The 17,785-nt window shown below is 40.6% G+C and overlaps 1 protein-coding gene across 3 annotated transcripts in view; it reads left to right on the top strand.

Annotated features, from left to right (window-relative positions):
- Positions 1 to 17,785, top strand: part of LOC141760222 (pyruvate carboxylase, mitochondrial-like) — a 371,874-nt gene that overhangs the window by 272,345 nt on the left and 81,744 nt on the right. For all 3 annotated transcript variants that reach the window (XM_074622854.1, XM_074622855.1, XM_074622856.1), the window contains exon 13: positions 17,214 to 17,358. In XM_074622854.1, the coding sequence (XP_074478955.1) occupies positions 17,214 to 17,358 (145 nt within the window). The remainder of the gene's footprint in view (positions 1 to 17,213; positions 17,359 to 17,785) is intronic.

The following is a 17,785-nucleotide window of genomic DNA, read 5'->3' on the forward strand; positions in this document are numbered from 1 at the left end:
ACAGTTGGACATTTTGACTTGTTAAATGCAGGTGTAACTAATAACATTAATAAATGACTGCATTCAGTTGAGGTGTACCTGTGCCAGAGCTCCGGTGTGGCTCACGCTGGCTCACTGGCACGGCTTTACTGGCACAACAGACTGGAACGCCATTAAACGGAACGGCCATTTCAGCACCACGGTCAGCGCACATGGGCTGTACACACTGCCTCATGATAAGAACACACACACGGAGAAGCAGGAGCCCTGATCAGAGAGCATTAAAAAAGGAAATGTGAAAACCCATAAATACTGACTGGAAAATCACAGTCAACCATGATAAGGCTATAAAACATACAAATAAATAATGCATGACATTCTGGGCTGAGAAGATCTAGACAGTTATAGTACATTCTGTAAATAAGAGGTGGATATTAGTCATTTGGTGTTCTGGGCTCCCCTAGTCCCTGAAAATAGAGACTATGGATGTTTTGGGATTAAAGGCGTCACGCTGAGCCATAGATTGAAGGGATGGATTAAATACGCTCTTGTCGGTTGAGTCAACATGTCTATATTAGTTTACTTTTTTAAATAGGAGTCCAGCTATCTTTGCTCAATATCTATTAGTGCGGCATGGATGAATCACCTTTTCACTTCTGACAGTAGTCATCGATACAGAGAGCCCATTAGATGAGATGCATTACTTTGATGATGACTGCAAATGGAAAGTGGCTGAATTGAATGTGATACGGGAGAGACACGCTGCTTTACTTTGATCTCTAATAAGCAACGTGACTCATTCAATCCTGTCTGTCACCTAAAGTAACCCTAGTCATTAAATATGAGGAAGATGTTTGTTTTAATGCAATAGAGGGATATGAGCAGAGCCTGGTAGCTTTGAAAACAAGTTTTTCAAAATGGAAAGAGACATTTTTATTGAAAGTAAAACAATGTACTTATTCACATATCCTCATACATCTTACAAAAAGTTAATCCTCATTTTTCATGTGTTTTTCCTACGAATATCCAGCAACACGTGTTCATTTTCGCTTGTTACATGTATACAGTCTTTTCCAAATAAACTTACATCTTCACAGGAAACAAGTTGGTTAGATTTGGGCAACAAAACTACTTAGCTAGGTTTAAGAAAAGATCGATGTGGTTACGTTTAGAAAAAGATCAACTTGGTTAGGTGTAGGCAACAAAACTACTTAGGATTAGGAAAAGATTGACTTGGTTAGGTTTAGGTAACAAAACTGCTTAATTAGCTTTAGGAAAAGATCGACTTCATTAGATTTAGGCAACAAAACTACTTAGTTATGTTTAGGAAAAGATTGACTTTGTTAGGTTTAGTCAGCAAAACTACTTAGTTACGCTTAGGAAAAGATCTACTTGGTTAGGATAGGCAGCAAAACTACTTAGTTAGGTTTACGAAATGATTGACTTTGTTAGGTTTAGTTGGCAAAACTACTTAGTTACACTTAGGAAAAGATCTACTTGGTTAGGATTAGGCAGCAAAACTACTTAATTAGGTTTAGGAAAAGATTGTGGTTTGGGTTAAAATAACTCTGGAAAGGGCGTAACTTAAGTACGACAGTTACGTGACAAAATAACGTTGACTTCTGGTTTCACACGGGGTACGAACAGCGGTCTCCTGGGTGAAAGTTTGGTGTTTTTTGACCCACCCGACCTCCTCCATACGCGCCGTTTGACGCTCTTTATACTTCCTGGTTCATGTGGATGACATATGAATTGATTTTGTGGGATATATTCATATTACAGTGCATTACTTTTCGTAAGTATAGCTATAAACGGTGTATGAGAACAGCCTGCCTAATTGCATAATTTGGCCTTCATTTCTACAAAGTGCACAATAGAATAGGGGCTATTGTGTTGAGGGGAATGATGAGAAAGTATTAACTGGAAAAATAACTCTAGCCTAATTTTCTATGAATAATATCATCCAATTTTACATATTTACCTTCTCGTTAAAGCTCTATTTGCTTTGTAACTGCTTATCAGGAATATACCAGGAAAAATATTCCACCTGACTTCAAACTCTAATTCAGCTCGCCGTCATCATGATACTCAACCAGGTCTTTGTGTTACTTCTGTCATTATAAACACCAATATCTGTGTGTGAAAGCATTTGTTACTGAGAGTGTTGATAATTCGAGAACATTTTGTAACATTCGCAGCCCAAACCTGACACAAAAACGTGTTTGAAGTGACACAGTATATGTTTTTTTGAGTGCGCAGTCTGTACTCGCTAATTAGACTGGCAAAGGGTTGTTCAGTGTGCTGCTGTGGTATTTCTATAGGACTCCAAATTAAAGGTCACACCTTGAGAGTTTATCTCCGGCGCTATGGTTACCTTCATTTAGCTCCATTTCGTGCTGTTTATTTTCACTCTTCCTTTCTACTGTGTTATGTTGCACCGTTTTTCTGTACGGCACCTATTGGTCCGCTGTTTTTTTACGTCTCAATTGATTTCTGTTTTTTATTTCACTGCGCCTCAGAGTATTATATATATACAAGGACCACATAAACACTGGCCTCATACATAAAACCAGGCGGCTACTGCATGCTGCTCTTAACAAAAAATACCACAGCTCTTTAAACTATGACTCTGGATTCCAAAACGAGTTGCAGGCGTTGTTAGGAGGATGTCAGGTAGACGTAATTAGATGTCAAAGGGAAGCAGTCTGATAATGAATGGTAATACTATGCAGATTATGTACAAGAAGTGAGATAAAAGTAAGGTGCTGAAATGTCCATTGCATCTAATAGTTCTGTGTATCTGGTAACAGCAGTGGATCATGATTTTATATGATTATTACAGCCTTTAAATTAGGAATTATCGTTGCTTGCATTTTCACATTTTCCATGTAGGTGTTATCCAACCCTGGCTCTACGCACACTGTGAGGTCTCACAGCAAGACTTCCTGAGTTTAAAACATTTTTCAAAACCTTTATCATGCTGTGAGTTTCTTCATTATAAATACACCAGTGACTCGTCGGGGAGTTAGCGTTCATAGCGCATCGATGAAACCCGCTGCTGAGCTGGTGTTGAAGAAGATATTAAACTACACATCAACCCCTAAAACAAAAATGGTACCGCACTTCTGACAGGTCAACAAGTGTTCATTGACATGAGAAACAGTCGACTAAAATAACTGCCATTATTGCTATCATCAAAACCCACCGCCTGAAGCTTATCTGCTGACAACAATCTGGTATAGTGGACTAAAATGAGTCAGCATGTATATCCAAGTTCTATTCATCATACTGCCAATAGTTTGGAGAGAAGTGCTCTTCTCTCTGTTAAAGCTGTAGTAGGTAACTTTGAGCAACTATAAAAGAAAGTGATTTTTATAAAAGTGTCACTATATCCTTAAAGTAGTGCATGAGAAGGATAATGTGTGAACATGTTCCTCTGAGTCCTCCTGTGGTCAGATTCCACCGCGCTCTAAGGAAAATAACCAATTAGATCTAAAGAGTTTCTAATGCCGGGTACACACTGCACGAGAATCAAGCTGATTTTGGGCCCGATTCCCCGTTTCCGACAATCGTCAGCAAAGCCACGATTTAAAGGTTATCTTTCTCCCTAGTGTTTTTTACATCCCCCTATCAGCTCTGAAGTCCATCCGGGCCGCACCAATTTCAAATCGTAAATATTAAACATGTTCTTAATTTATGATCGGCAAAACGCGAAGCATAAAGTAAGATGGAGACAAAGAAATGGAGGACCAACTTGTTGTTTTATGGCAACAGCACAAGTGTTTATTTAACATGTCTCCATGACTTCATCCATTAATTTTCTTTTTTCTTTGTAAATTTTCAGTACAGAGTAGTGTAAAAACTAATATTGCTAATTCTTCCTGTCCGTCATCAGCCATAATTGTTAATTCTAAAGTCACGTTTGATCCCACCGGCCGGAGCAAACTTTTTTTAATTTTACATCTAAACGGTAAACTAAGATATGTTTCTGAAATCATTTGAGGTGAGAAATAGGCATTAACGTAACAGAACATTGATTCATATTCGATCAGCGCTGCCTAGTTTGACCGTTTGATCAGAGTTCTCGAGTTTCACAAGGAGTGATTGACAGCTGCGTTAGAGACTCCTCGGCTCTGACTGGTTGTTTACCTTCGGGCGCGGTGGAATCTCGCAAATGCCGTTAGGAGAACTAAGACACAGAGGAACATGATTTTCTTTTTCACAGATTACCTGTCTCATGTACTACTGTCAGGATATAGTGAGAGTTTTATAAAAAATAACTTTTTATCATATTTGCTCAAAGTTACCAACTGCAGCTTTAAAAGATAATCTGTATGGCATATCTTCTGTTTTTGTTATACAATAGAATATCAGTTTATATTGTGATTTTAAACCAAATACTAATTCTACTTCTGGTGTGTGTCTATGTGGTAGCGGGTAGTAATGGGGTTTATTGAGCTGGGATCCCAGAGTGAAGCTATGAATTCCCAATGTTTTCCTCAGGCTCTAAAAGGCTCTAAAAGGTTGAAGATGTCCTGCTGCTTTATGCTATCTCAACGCTCTCTGGAGGAGCCCGGGCTCAGTGGTTTATATTTTTTGGGGAGGGAAGCTGTTGATTTTCTGAAATATCAACTCAACGACAGAGGACCTGTTGCTGCATCGTAGAAATAAGGCGTCTATATAGTTAGATGTGTTAATCACATACGGTGTCAGCACTGATCGTCTTACGAGAAGCATGAATTTCTTCCCCGTTTTACAGCACACTAAGAGTGAGATGATCATTCACAAGTTCAAGTATAATTAACACAGAAGACCGACCACCTGCTAACAGAGTCTGAGACGACACACTCTGTGGGTTTGGAGTACATCACGAGTCGTTTAATGCGTCACATGCCTACTGCTTAAGGATTCCCAAAATACCACTAAGTAGCTATCTGTTTTAATAAGCTTGCGTCTCCGGGTCCCTGAAAGAGGCCTTCTTTTAGCCAGTTCAGCAGAGTCTGAGTCACACCGACATCGCATATTAGTTATGATTCCTGGTGAACATATCTCCCCGGGTGGCGTCGTTGTGTCAAGAACATTTAAAAATCAATTATGCGTAGTCATTTTATGTCCTTTACCCTACTTCATCATGTCATCTTCTGGTCCAGCTTGTAATGTCCTACATTTCCCAGAATTCCTTTTAGCAGTCCCCACAGAACAGCGTGAACTAAGCAACCCCTATAAATCGACCTGGACATGTAAGTGGTTAGACCTATGGTTATGTTTCAGAGCACTTGAGGTAAAAAAAAAAACTGTCAAAACAAAAATGTTTGGAAGCCGCAAAGCATTTTTTTGCTTTTAGACCGCTGACAAATTGACTTGTGCTTTTACAGTAAATGTGTTGAACATCGGGACAAATTGGCAAGTTTAGAGACGACTCCAAAAACTATTTGCTGTTCATGCTTTAGATCTTAAAATGTAGTTCTCCTGTTGAACCCTGCAGTTATGCTAGAGGATGTCTTGACAACAGTGCAAGAGCTGTTGCATTCCCCCCTTTGTCTGTGATGTCTGTCTAGTTCAGCACCATGGACAGCGTCCTATTCAACTCAGAGAGGCAGCTGAAAGCACATTAACAATGTCCGTCTCTGACATATCTCAACACTTCCTCCTCTTGTCCCTTTCCACATTGTTTTTTGAAACATGTTTTTTATTGTTTCCTTGAGAAAAATTACAACCACTTAAACCATAATAAATTAAGTAATATGTACATATGATAACAGATAGTAACTGTAAATTGAAAAACAAAGTATTCAAAAACAAGGGAGGAGGAAAAATGATAATAATAATCAAATAAATAAAAATAATAGTAGTGATAATAAAATAAAATAATAATAAATATTAAATTAACATTAAAAAAATTATAAATTAAAAAATTAAAAAAGATAGAAAAAAGATAATAGTAATAATAATAACAAAGAAATATAAATTAAAAAATGAATAAAAGATATACCATCTGTTTCCTTTCCATATCTTTGTGAATTTTGTTTTTTTAATCATGCTTTTTATTGTTTTTTTGAGAAAAATTAGTACAACAACCTAAACTAAAACAAATTAAGTAATATGTACATATGATAACAGATAGTAACTGTAAATTGAAAAACAAAGTATTCAAAACAAGGGAGGAGAAAAAAGGATAATAATAATAAAATAAATTAAAAAATCCTAATGAAAATAAAATAAATATACAATTAAAATTATATATATATATATATATATATATATATATAAGATAATAGTAATAAAATAAATTCACACCAGATTCCCAGCATCTACTTATATCCCTGTATAGATGACATACTATGTATTTCCTTTCCATATCTTTCTGAAATAAGTATGGGATCATAGCTGGATTAACATGGACTGCTGCAAAACTGTCCTCCTAGAAAGAGATAGCCGTTGTCGATTCATTTATTCATATTTTGGCAGATTTCTTCATACCCTCTGAGCTTATTTACAATGGAAATATTTCTGGCCACGGCTCCCCTAATGAACCTCAAGGTGAACATTTCTCTGCCCGGGAGCCATGATAGGAGTTATTACTGGAAAGATCACCAATCAGATTATTTATTTCACCGAGGGAAAAAGCCCCTTGGCAAATGTCAAACACTGATTCCAGATTTCTAGGCGCAGCCATGAAATAGTCGTGTATGAATCTGTTATCTGTGTAATGCGGCTGGTTGTGAGAGTGTTTCAGGGAGATGAGAAGTATTCAGGCCGCGGCTGCTTTTTCCTTTGGTATTAAGAAAAAAACAAAACATTTTCAGTTATTTCATGGCTGTAAGGGCCACTGGAATTGGATGAAGATGGTTGTCATGGTGAATAGTCATTGGTTACTTTAAGCATGCGGAAAAAGAGGTAAGAAATAAAGAGAGGAAAATTAGAGAGCGGACAAACTGAGCAGAAGATTAAAGCATGACCTTGGAGTTGAAGGAGAGGAAATTGAAAAGACGCTGGTAGGTGAGACGTGGTCACAGTTTTTTGTCACGCTAGCACAGAAAGTGATCATCGGTGCTGTCGCCTTCACCTGCAGAGAGAAGCGTGGAAACAACTTATTTTTCTTTCATCCACGTGTGTTGCCTTTCAAACCTTGGCTTCCTTGGGAGTCTTCCATCATAAATATTTGAGTTTGAATGTGTCTGCTTGACTAAATGTGTAGCTGATATATAAGTGCGAGAGGCCCCCCCACATGTCTATATGAGTGTACATTCACTCCTCGGGCTGTATATGTGTGTGTTGATCTTGTTTACGTGTCCAAGCCAGCGGTTAAGGCGTGACGGATGGGGATAGGGGAGACAGAGGAGGAGAGGAGAGAAAAGACGAATGACCTGACAGCTCCCCTATTCAACTCCTAATCACTGAGGGAGCGTGGAGGCTGACACAGTGTTTGTGTTGGGGGAAGATGGAGTTCAGGTGTGTGTGTGTGATGCTGAGCGCTGTTTGAACTATTTTCAAAATCCAAACTCTGCACCTGTTATTCCTGAAGGCGATATAAAGTATAGTGTGTGAGAGAGAAGTGTCGATCACTAGGAAATGCTAAGATAACATGACATATTTAGACTAAAGTGGTGTCGGTCCGGATGCTTTTTGAAGACGTGGGTCTATAGTCTGCACTTGAAGATGGTAAAATATGCTGATCTCTACCAGGAGTAAGAACAGAGCAGACTTGCTTAAAACGGACCTTTGGGGTGAGGGTGGATCCAGGTGAGCTGCAGATCAGAGACACCCTGCCAACACAGGATTTCACCAAACGTGTTCTTGGCTTTTATAGGCGAGCATCAGGATTTGAAAACCTAAACGTGAGCCCTTACAAGGAGCCAGTGGAGGGAGCTCAGTTAGACAAGACTGATACCATTCACTGCTGTATGCAAGTCCACGTTCCCTATGGTTTATCACTTCATAGCAGCACTTACAGGTCTCTGTTACGACCTCGGTATTATATTATTCAGTTTTCTTATCTTCTCTTACTTTTAAGTTTGGGGGTCAGACATGTCATACTAGCTTGTGGCGATGGATGTTAAATAATGCTCCAAACCTACGCTTCATTTTGGCGACAAAAAACTGCCATGGCCATTTTCAAAAGGGTCCCTTGACCTCTGACCTCCGGATATGTGAATGTAAATGGGTTCTATGGGTACCCACGAGTCTCCCCTTTACAGACATGCCCACTTTATGATAATCACATGCATTTTGGGCAAGTCATAGTCAAGTCAGCACACTGACACACTGACAGCTGTTGATGCCTGTTGGGCTGCAGTTTACCATGTTATGATTTGAGCATATTGTTTTATGCTAAATACAGTACCTGTGAGGGTTTCTGGACAATATTTATCATTGTTTTATGTTGTTAATTGATTTCCATTAATAAATATATATACATAAATTTGCATAAAGTAGCATATTTGCCCACTCCCATGTTGATAAGAGTATTAAATACTTGAAAAATGTCCCTTTAAGGTACATAAACAATTTTTTTGATTGATTAATTAGCGATTTATCCTGATTAACTTTGGACCATCATGCGATTAATCGTGATTAAATATTTGAATCGTTTGACAGCCCTAAAATGAACACACCCTAAGACAGGGCATAACATCTCCGTTCAACATAGCGGATAACTTACTACAGCAGACATTACTCTGCAATTTTGAAACTTGTGGGATGCTGTTGACCATTTTCAGCTTCTGGGCTTTATTTTAATGTTGTCGCTGGGCGCACTGTGGACTGGTATATTCCTGGGGCGCACAGAGTTATTTCCTCCACTGCGCCAGTTTGGTATCTTTGATGACTTCGCCGTGCACCCCAGTGGAAGGAGAGCCGTGTCAGAGGGTGAGGCAATGCCAGTCCGGCAGCGTTTTGCAATCTTGGTGTCAAGAATGTGTGTGTCTTAAGATCAGGTCAACAGCTCAGCTCAGCGCTCAGTGTTCAATACTATTTTGGTCATTTTATTTTGTGAAGTCACACCCATTTAAACCTCTCTAAAATCTGTTTTTATTCTACATTTTTCAACTAGATGACGTGATCTCACAGACATTATGAATATTAATGGATGATTCTTCCCAGCTCTGTATTCTCTTCACAGTTAGTAGGTAACCTATTTCCTTTACTCTGGTGACTCTTTACAGCCATCTGAAGGCAGCAGGTATCTGGTCCATCTGCAGTCTCTAATGGGAGCGATGTTGCGCACTGTCAAGCCTCAATTATGCAGAACAGATCCACTATTTAAACTGTTGCAAAATAACCAGAGAAAGCTCCGTGCTTATGTGCACATAAAACTTGTTTTGAGTAATTATTCTGCAGTTTCCCCATAAAGTCCCGTAAAAACCTGTCAATTAAATCTTCTCTCTCCACTAATAACTCCCTCAGGACCGTCCGTTCCTGCTAGTCCTTCCCCAGTGTGTCTCTATCGGAAACACCCGTTAACCGGGGCAACAACTGTGGGCATGATCTCCTTTTTAACAAGTCTGGCCAAAGTGTCTCTTGGAGCTCCACATTTTTTAATTACATTACAGGAGACAGACATGTGAGCAACATGATGTCATAGAGATGGGTCAGGTTTTGTTGCAATATGAAGATTAAACAGGCAGCGCTTTAGTTCCCAGATTGTCAGCGATCATTCCTGCATGTAAAGCAGTCAGGTCAAACTGCAGATGGTTATTGTAAGGATCACTTTGATGAGAAATGAAATCATCATCAAAAGAGCCATCATCTGCTCTCGGCAGTATATTTTAGGAGCTGTATTTTTTTATTTTAAACACCCCGTATCCAAGTGCTCCACAGGTGCGCCGGCCTGGCCACAAAAACATCAAAAGTGCGTATTGCACGCCCCCGACGCACTGGGCAGGGAGCACTTGACTGTGATCTGCACCACGCTGCAGGGATCCGAAAAATAGAGCGCTGTGTCTTCAACTTTTCTATCACCACTTTTTCATCTTTTATGCAGGATAAGGTTTGATCAAGGCCCTCGACCAGGGTGTCCCCTGTTTTTACTTTGATCAACTTGCTGTTGCGAAAAAAAAGCACAATATGTGAGGATACGTCTGAAATGACTGAGGTCTTGCTATTTTCCTCCTCTACCTCAGGTCGTTGTCCTGACAATGCACAACAGGAAGTCCAGATTAGTGTTGGTTATGGGACAGACTTGACTTTAGGCTTGAATATGAAATAGAACTGGGGTTTACATTAGTGACAGAGATTATGGTACAATGACCACATGCAGAGCAGCTCCAAACATGACTCAACCTTTCATTTCCCTGCTACTTTAGAGTTGTGAAATATTATACACACAGAAAAGTTCGGAGCGGTCTGCTCAGTAGCACCTGGTTGTTGTTGTTTTTTTTGTTGTTCGCCCCACCTACTCGTCATGAAAAATGACATCCCAGTGCACACAGATTGCAGACAACGAGATACATAAAATAGCAGCTGATGGGTTTTAAGATGTCCAGACTGCTTTTTACTACCAGGTGTAAATTCAGTCTATATTAACAACATGTTGGATGTTGGATGACAACTTTGGCACTGCAAGAAATAATGTTAGCATTTCAGCACATTGCTTTTTTTTTTCTTAATGTCAAACTTCAATTGAAAAACAAAGTGAAACAAAAAGCCAACAAGCCAGACGTCCTGCAAGCCCGAGTCAAAGTGTTTTAAGGCGGCGTTGTGTTGAGCTGACTTGTGTTTGCAGTCAAGCCAACGGCCTGGGACATCGATACTTACCTCACTGTGTTGATTTGGCAATCACCAGTAAGGCTGATTGCAACAAGAGCGATAACGACCAGCTGTGAGCGGAGTAGCAATAAAAACAGTCTTGCCGGTGATAAACGGAGCACTGCGAGAATAAAGGTGGGGATAATCAGAACCCAGTGTCAATTTTTTGGACCAAAGAAGATTTCTTTTTGCATCAGAACGAGGCAGTGGCTCCTGATGCTGAGCCTTGTGTGAGTTAAATTGTTGGAGCGTGGGCGTATGTAAAGGAGAGCCCGCGCGAGCATTAAATCACATTTAGACGTGTTTACTTTCCCACTAAAACTAATATAGTGCTCAAAGGTGTGTGCATGTGCTTGTGTTCGCAATCTCAGAAGCATTTGGGGAGCAGGAGCCACAATCATTACTGGGCGAGAAAAGTGCGCGCGTGTGTGTGTGTGTGTTGTTTTGCATGCTGTGTGCATAGCTCCGAGAGCTGTAGCCAAGCGGTTGTTATAGGGCATCTAAATCAGGGAAAGGCCTCTGTCGAGTAGTAGCGCGTGTGTGTGATATCACCGAGAGCCGGATGAAAAAAATGCCACAGAGATGCTGAGCGGTGGTAAGGGAGAGACCGGTGTGTGTGTGTGTGTGTGTGTGTGTGTGTGTGGGGGGGGGCCTTTTCAGAGAGTGTGTTTCACATCATTAGGGGGAAACATGGAGAAAGAGTGAAGGGACTCTGTGTGTTAGTGTGCGTGGTAGCCACAGGCTTTACAGAGCAGCCTGATAATGAACACATTGATCTGGTACAGCAGAGAGGAAAAAGGACAAACCTCCATGTATTAATGGAGCCTGTCTCTTCCCTCTCCATTATTTGTGAGTCTTTAATTAATAGCGTCTGTTTGTGTTATTTATCTCTCACTCCCTGTCTCTGCCTCTCCATGTTGTTTATTTTATTTTATTTATACCTTTTGATCGCTTCCCCCCCCCCCCCCCCCCCCCTTATGCCCACTTATTAAGTTTGTTTACACGTATAAATAATAGATGAAGATGACATCAAACGTAGAAAAATGAGGGAGATTTTTCCAAACTTGCGCAGGTGAAACGTCAAAATGTCCTAAGGACCAATAAAATAAACACCCTTTTCTCCGAAGAAGGTAATAACAAACACAAATCAGAACTTTTTCCTCTTTAATTTTCACATTTTCCTCTTTTATTGGTGTACTTTTTTGCAACCTCCTTGCAACCTTGTCCAAATGGTGAAAATATCGGCTGTCAGTAAAGACTTGAAATACCGGAGATACAGAGAAATAGTTTTGGGAAGTAAACTTATTTCCTTCCTTGCAGAGAGTTAGATGAGACGGTTGATACCTCTCTCGTGTCTGTACGACAAATACAATGCTCCTGCCACTTTGCGCTGTTGTATGGCTTAAACAAACAAGATGTAATGTTTTAATTAGTAAGCTTAGAGGTGCTGCTGGCTGGCAGATTTTGCTACCTTTGGACAGAGGCCTCATGTTTCCAGTTTTAGTGCTAAGCTACGCTAAACCACCTTGCTTTGGCTGAAGTCAAAGCTTCAATTTTGATCATATAGAAATGTACAATATGACAATACCCATATGGCTGCACATTTTCCCCAAGGACAAAGTCATGTATGGCAGCAGCATATATTGTAAAAGCAGTTATGTTGGCAGATGCTCCATATGGAATAAAATAAGACGTCAACAGGTTTGTGAAGTCATATTGCAGCCCAAGGCCTGGTATAGTGCAGCACGGCTATGCAAATCCCTCGGCTCTCCTGAGCTCTCCTCCCTGCAGCAGGTGGCTGAGGATACAGTGTCATTTTATGTGTGTTTGCCGACCTCAGAAAAAGAAACCCCTCTCTCTCTCCTCGCTTGGAAGACGTACACAGTTTTGTCTCCCAATATTGATCCTGCTTTATCGGCTCTATTCATTGACAAAGATGTCTCTTTCTTCTGCTGCAAACTCTTGAATTTTTTCTTTGTCAACTGAAAAAGACACTTTGCAGTCGTCTCTTTGTTCTCTCTCTCTGAGCGTTTCTTCTCTCTACTCCCTAGTTAAAGACACAGATGTAAATGACTGTGGCCCTCTGTTTTAATTCTCTCATTTTGGATCTATTGGTATGACCGACATGATCTTTATTCACATTGATCTCTCCGCTACATCTCCCTCTGTCTCGCTGCTGGTAATGAGGTATGTGTAAGTGTGGTTTGTTTATTGCTCAACTCCCCTCATGCAATTATGGGATTTCTGAGCGAATGTGCTGCGGCAATTATTTCAAGCCACTCTGGGTTTGACTGCCGGCTAAACGCCCAAATTGTGGTTGTAAATTCAGTCCATCTGTGGGTTGTGTTTTGCGTGTGCAATTTGTATCCTTACGCCTTTTATGTGTGTGTGTGTGACAGAGAGATCTATCTATGGACTATATATATATATATATATATTTATATTAATAGATAGCGAGGCAGATGTTGCATTTGTGGGCTTAGAGGGAGCTGCTTTGTACCCAATACCCAGGAGATCCTTGGGGATTTTTCTCTTGGTTCTGAGCTCTATATGTGTGCATTTCTAAACTAAAAAGGCTACTTAGTGGAGCGGATAGTGGAAAAATCATGCAAATAGTGATACAAGCACCAAATTTGGCATGATGATTCCCGAGGGGTCACTTAGCAAATATAAACGATCGGCCACTTGAAAATCCAAGATGGCGGCCATTTTTCAAGATGGCCGCCAAATTGACCTGCCGTTAATGGTTTCTCTCATAGAAATTCATCTACTTGGTCAATTTGAGTGATCTTGGTGTCAAATTATGTGTTTTCTAGCATGTTGGATCTTATTTTGATAGTTTTAACAATTTTTAACTTCAATATAGCGGCCATTTTTCAAGATGGCTGTCAAATTTACTTGCGGAGAATGTTTTTCTTAAAGAAATGCATGTACTTGGTCAATTTGAATGATTGTGATGTAGAATTATATGTTTTCTGGTATGCTATCTAATCTAATAATTTTTACAGCTTTAAAATCCTCCAATACGTTCTTTTTTTTACTTTTGGCTGTCCGTTGAGTCTTTGCTTTGTGGTGTTTGCATGGCTCAATTGGCTTGTAGGCCTACTGTTGCAGATATCAATAGCTGCTGTTGCCATAGGTGTAGGGGCTTAGTGGTAGAGGTAGTACCTTTGTTTCAGAAGTCAGCCACATCCTCCAGGATGGACTACTGGCACTGGTTCACACTACCTGCCCAAATCTCACCTATGGCTCCATGAAGTTGCTAGTGCACGGCAACGGCCACACCCCGGGACACCGTGTTGGCTCACGGGCTGAACTAGGTGAGAGTCTCTGTGTGATGGAGTATTTCTAGCTCCAAATTTCAAAGTGCATAGAGTCAACGAACCAGCCATCTTTATCCATGAGGTTCCCACACCAACATATATATCAGTTGCCTCTTTCTGGTCTTGGCAAACACAGACAGGCCAACATACATAGCAAAAGGTGTCTTCCTGTCCTTGGAGTGCCTGTGGACCTGCAATCCTTCCCTGTATTTGGCAAAACAGCTGTACTGTAACAGTTGCAAAGTCAGATTTTGATGCGCCATTCTGGAGTTGTGACTTGATATCAACTCCATGTTCAATCATACATACAAACTGAAGCAGAAATGGTGTGACGGTATCTTCAAGGTACCCATCATGAGACGTGCTGTTGAATTCTGATTTATGCTGAAACATGTCACGACGTATCATCTGAGCAATCTTTGCCAGGTGGACTGCTTCTCCATATTTGCTTCCTTCTTCTGGGCCAGCTCTTCTTTCTTCTGCAGCTGTTGGGCATTCAGATAGGCTCGTTCTCGTTTGTACAGAGCAGCCAAGCAAGCAGGATGACATCTCCAGCACTCAGTTTGAGAAGGCGCTTTCCATCACTGAAAGTTTTGCAGTCATTTAGTCTTTCATTCATTTTCATGGTCATTGCTTATCTTAAGTTGCCCCCTTCTTCCTCGCACAGAAAGCATTTGGGGGATAGAGTATCTCTGACCCTCCGTGGTATTTTGTTGCAGCTGTTCTCATCTGTAACAGTTGAAGGGGTTGATCTCTTTTCAGCTCTTTGTAACTTGGTGTTATTTCTTCATCAAGGTTTCCTCTATCCCACTACCGTCGTCTAGTCTTGCTGGGTCACGCTTGACTGGTAGCTGACTGACTGCATGGAATCTGGGAATTTTCCTTGCCAAGAGGCTGTACCCATCACCTACTCTTTTGTTGGGATTTATATGTGGAGAAGTAAGGCCCTCATTCTTGTCCATTTGACAAAGGCAAAACTTGGCCCAGTCAGTGTGTCAACATTTTTCAGTTGATTTTTGGTTTAAAGCCATTGTGATGTTTAGGGTCGAAGGTTTATCCTTTTACCACCCTGTATCACGGGCACTTGCTTGTATGGGATATAGCTAGGTTCATGCATTATTTTACGCAATCTGTACACTATCTGGATAACTGAAACCCCATTATCCTCGGCTCGGCTCTCCCGCGCTTGCACATCCTGTCGATTCAGGTGTGGCTGCTTAAAACTGATCAGGGGTTGGTAGTAAGCAGCATTTGGGACACTAAGTATAATGCTGAATCCTACTTAGCTGACGTTAAACCCCATTCTGAGTTACACAGCAGCGATTGTCACCAGTGCCCTGGTAATGCCCGACAATCACTCCTTTACAGTTCTCTGCTGTTGTGACAATTCTGGCAGTTGGGTTGGAACCTTATGGATAAAGATGGCTGGTTCGTTGACTCTATGCACTTAGATTTTTGGAGCTAGACATACTCCATCACAGAGAGACTCTGTGTGCTACCCTCACCTAGTTCAGCCCGTGAGCCAACAAGGTGTCCCGGGGTGTGGCCGTTGCCGTGCACTAGCAACTTCATGGAGCCATAGGTGAGAGTTGGGCAAGTAGTGAGAACCAGTGCCAGTAGTCCATCCTGGAGGATGTGGCTGACTTCTGAAACAAAGGTGCTACCTCTACCACTAAGCCCCTACACCTATGGCAACAGCAGCTATTGATATCTACAACAGTAGGCCTACAAGCCAATTGAGCCATGCAAACACCACAAAGCAAAGACTCACTGGACAGCCAAAAGTTTAAAAAAAAACGTATTGGAGGATGTTAAAGCTGTAAAATTAGATAGCATACCAGAAAACATATAATTCTATATCACAATCGTTCAAGTTGACCAAGTACATGCATTTCTTTAAGAAAAACATTCTCTGCGAGTAAATTTGACAGCCATCTTGAAAAATGGCCACCATATTGCAGATCAAAATTATTAAAACTATCAAAATAAGATCCAGCATGCTAGAAAACACATAATTTGACACCAAGATCACTCAAATCGACCAAGTAGATGAATTTCTATGAGAGAAACCATTAACGGCAGGTCAATTTGGTGGCCATCTTGGATTTTCAAGTGGCCGATCGTTTATATTTGCTAAGTGACCCCTTGGGAATCATCATGCCAAATTTGGTGCTTGTATCACTATTTGCACGATTTGACTGAAAAATGGATGTTAGCCGCTCCACTAACTTGGATGCTGGGTCATGAGTGGCAGGGGTTTACTTCTTTTTAAATGCCACTTAAGACTCCGACATTTTGGGTCATATGCAAAGACACTTCTAGCAAACTTTGAGAAATAATCTTTTCGCTCTCTACCTTCCCTTGGGGACATTAAACAGCGATAAACACATCTAAAGCCGCTCCAAGACCATATTACCATATCCTCCCTTCACTGAATCCCTCCAACTAACATTTCTGCTAATCTCTCCCCCATCCTTCCTTTTTTTCTGTCAATCTCCCTCCTCTTTTACCCCCCATTTCACTTCCTCCGCCTCCTACAACAATTCAAAGCCCACATTGTTAAGACGGTTTTACAAGAGTGAAAAAAAAGCAACCAATGTAATGAAATTAACTCCCAACAATTACATCTCTTTCCTCTCTCATTCACTCCCCTCCCTTTTGTTAATTTAGAGAGCTTAATTGGCGTGATAACGCTTTTGAGGCAAACAAACAACAACAAAATAGAACCGGAATGTAATTACTTTCAACAGTTGACTTTCTCCCTCTGCCCCGCATGTGTGTGTTCGTCTGGCGGAGCGGAGATTGTGTGCAGCGTTTAGCGTGCTCTGTTATTTGAATGTGTTTTTTTTTATTTGTGACGCCACCATTTGTGTGTTTATCCATTTGCGTGCACTTTCACCAGCGTCTGATTAACACCGAGCTCTTAACGGAGATGCTGTCTTCAAAAGAGCTGCTCTCTTTTCTTTCATGCGGTTCATTTGCAGATTAGGACTCGAGCTGAGTGATTGCTTTCTTGCCTCTCTATACTACTGTATGTATTTTGTTTTTGTTTTTATGTGTTTGGTCGCATCTACCTCAATACACTTAACAAACCATTTGTGTAAAACACTCATTAAAGAAAACAACAAATTAAATGTTTATCCATCTGTCTCTCCGTCTCTCCAGACCAACATCCCGTTCCTCCAGAATGTGTTTTCCAACCACCAGTTCCTCCACTCCACTGTGGACACCCAATTCATCGACGAGAACCAAGAACTCTTCAACCTCAAACCCACTCAGAACCGAGCCCAGAAACTACTGCACTACCTGGGTCAGTATATATACATACAGCACACACACACTCAAATGTTGTGACATTACAGCAGTGCAAACTAGGCCATTACCATGCTCACTTATGTCTCATAAGTTGTTGCAGCAATTTTTGGTTGATACCATTATGTTACACAGATTTGGTGCTAAATTTAACCAATTTTACCACTCCAGGATTGATAAAAAATTATCAAAAATCCCTCCAAAATACCACATTAAGACACCAAGATCTGGAGGAACACCATAGAAAAAGCCGAGCTGTGATTTTGGATCAAAAACTTTGGACATTTGGAGATTTCTTCAAGAATTGATGGCGAGCACTTCCGTTCTTTGAATTGCTCAGAAACCCCCCTATTGCCAATATACCTAGGAAAGCCATATGTTTTCTGAATGCTCTAGGTCTGTAGTTTGTGGTTGTAAAGTTTCAT

This window comes from Sebastes fasciatus, chromosome 22 (genome assembly GCF_043250625.1).
Source record: "Sebastes fasciatus isolate fSebFas1 chromosome 22, fSebFas1.pri, whole genome shotgun sequence".
Lineage (NCBI taxonomy): Eukaryota > Metazoa > Chordata > Actinopteri > Perciformes > Sebastidae > Sebastes > Sebastes fasciatus.